This window comes from Nematolebias whitei, chromosome 9 (assembly GCF_014905685.2).
Source record: "Nematolebias whitei isolate Nwh7 chromosome 9, NemWhi1, whole genome shotgun sequence".
In the NCBI taxonomy this organism is placed as follows: domain Eukaryota; kingdom Metazoa; phylum Chordata; class Actinopteri; order Cyprinodontiformes; family Rivulidae; genus Nematolebias; species Nematolebias whitei.
This window is the reverse complement of record NC_056506.1, coordinates 27,800,775-27,802,889: the sequence shown is the minus strand read 5'-3', so window position 1 is coordinate 27,802,889 and position 2,115 is coordinate 27,800,775. Positions and strand designations below refer to the sequence as shown.

The 2,115-nt window shown below is 39.5% G+C and overlaps 2 protein-coding genes across 3 annotated transcripts in view; both read left to right on the top strand.

Annotated features, from left to right (window-relative positions):
* The window catches only part of sept2 (septin 2), a gene marked incomplete at its 3' end in the record, with an annotated part of 99,233 nt that extends 98,306 nt beyond the window's left edge, over positions 1-927 (top strand). For both annotated transcript variants that reach the window (XM_037682168.1, XM_037682166.1), the window contains 1 exon segment: positions 843-927. In XM_037682168.1, the coding sequence (XP_037538096.1) occupies positions 843-917 (75 nt within the window).
* The window catches only part of agfg1b (ArfGAP with FG repeats 1b), a 38,093-nt gene that overhangs the window by 13,597 nt on the left and 22,381 nt on the right, over positions 1-2,115 (top strand). The window lies entirely within an intron of this gene.

Sequence of the window (2,115 nt, the reverse complement as noted above, 5' to 3'; positions counted from 1 at the left end):
ATTTTTCAGCACGACCTGGCACCTGCTCACAGTGCCAAAACCACTGGTAAATGGTTTACTGACCATGGTATTACTGTGCTCAATTGGCCTGCCAACTCTCCTGACCTGAACCCCATAGAGAACCTGTGGGATATTGTGAAGAGAAAGTTGAGAGACGCAAGACCCAACACTCTGGATGAGCTTAAGGCCGCTATCGAAGCATCCTGGGCCTCCATAACACCTCAGCAGTGCCACAGGCTGATTGCCTCCATGCCACGCCGCATTGAAGCAGTCATTCATGCAAAAGGATTCCCGACCAAGTATTGAGTGCATAACTGAACATGATTATTTGAAGGTTGGCGTTTTTTGTATTAAAAACACTTGTCTTTCATTGGTGGGATGAAATATGCTAATTTTTTGGGACAGGCATTTTGGGTTTTCATGAGCTGTATGCCATAATCATCAGTATTAAAACAATTAAAGACCTGAAATATTTCAGTTGGTGTGCAATGAATCTGAAATATATGAAAGTTTCATTTTTATCATTACATTATGGAAAATAATGACCTTTATCACAATATGCTAATTTTTTGAGAAGGACCTGTAAATAGATACTTTATTTGTTTAAGTAGGAATACAGGAATGTATTAGGATTATTATTTTCCATAACTGAACAGCTCTACTTGTGGAGTGGTTTAGTTTCCTGACCTAACTGGCCTCTGAAAAGTTCTTGGATTTATAAGTTGCATATTTTGATTGATGCATTTACAAAAACTGAACGACGGGCAAAGACTGAGATGATGTTAGCCTCGTTGTTCAAAGGGTTCATTCCGTCATACATCCTCATATTCTGTGTTGCACAGCTGAGACGAATGCAGGAGATGATCGCCAAGATGCAGGCCCAGATGCAGAACCGAGAAGGAGATGGAGACGTGTGAGAAGACTTTGGTAAGACTAGAACACCCCTGGGTCCACTGAAGGCCCACTCAGCTGTGGACATGCTATACATCACATTTCTCCTCTGATACGTGCTGTTTAATCCACTTTTGACCATCTTACCTGTTGGAAACATATTTGTGAATGATCTCGGTTTGAAGAAATAGTTTAATTCTTACACGGCTGAGGCTAATGGTAAATGTTGCCATCTTAAAACTTCAAATAGCTTCAGATAGTTCACATGAACACTAGTTTATAAACCTCAACACTGCCACAGATTTCATGTTTACACAAAAATCTGAGGTTAATTGCAAACACGAATAGAAGCAGCAGCAGTGAGCTGTAGCACTTCCTGTGCAGCCTGGACAAAAACAAAAAGCTACAACCACTGCAGATTTTTCATGAACTTCAAAGGCTCTTGAATAAATTAAAAACATTGTTGTTGTTGTTTTGCACAAACACTGTACTTCCTGTTACATCACATTGGTTTTTCCGGTAGCGCCAGCTGCTGCTTAAGAGGAGAATCGTAAATGGCTCCGCTTATCACAGTTCACAAGTCAGATGCCAGGACAACCTTGGCTTTAGTTTACCAGTTCCGTCGGAATTAAACAATTTATCTAAACTGAGCTTTAAAGAGTTTTATCAACATATTCCTTTTAAAGTGTTGCTCTTTTGCACCAGTAAATTAGGTGTACCGTATTTTCCAATGTACACGTCGCACCACCCTATGTCGCATCAGTCCAAATATGTCTAATAAAGTGGAAAAATCCATAAATACGTCACTTCGCTGTATATGTCGCATCTATCATGCATCACCGCTGACGACCTGGAAATGTGGGCCGGTGTTGTGCCAAAAATTGATTGGCTGCCAAATGGTGGACGCGGGAGCGTGCACGGGAGGACTTTAACAAGAATTTAACAAGATTAACACTTAAAAACAATTGTTTGTTTGCTCGAAATTATAGTGAAGGTGTGTCTCAATTGGGGTTGAACGACTACACAATTTTAAAACTCGACATTAACATAATAAAACTCGAATAGAACGCAAGTAGTTGATGATGTCACAAGATCTCAAGATGCAAAGATAAATAAATAAATAAAAACGCAAAAAAAAGTAATTATTCACAAAAAAAGACCAACAAAACATTGGGAGCGTATATTATGCTCCTACCATTTATCCTACTGCAAATAAGTCACAGG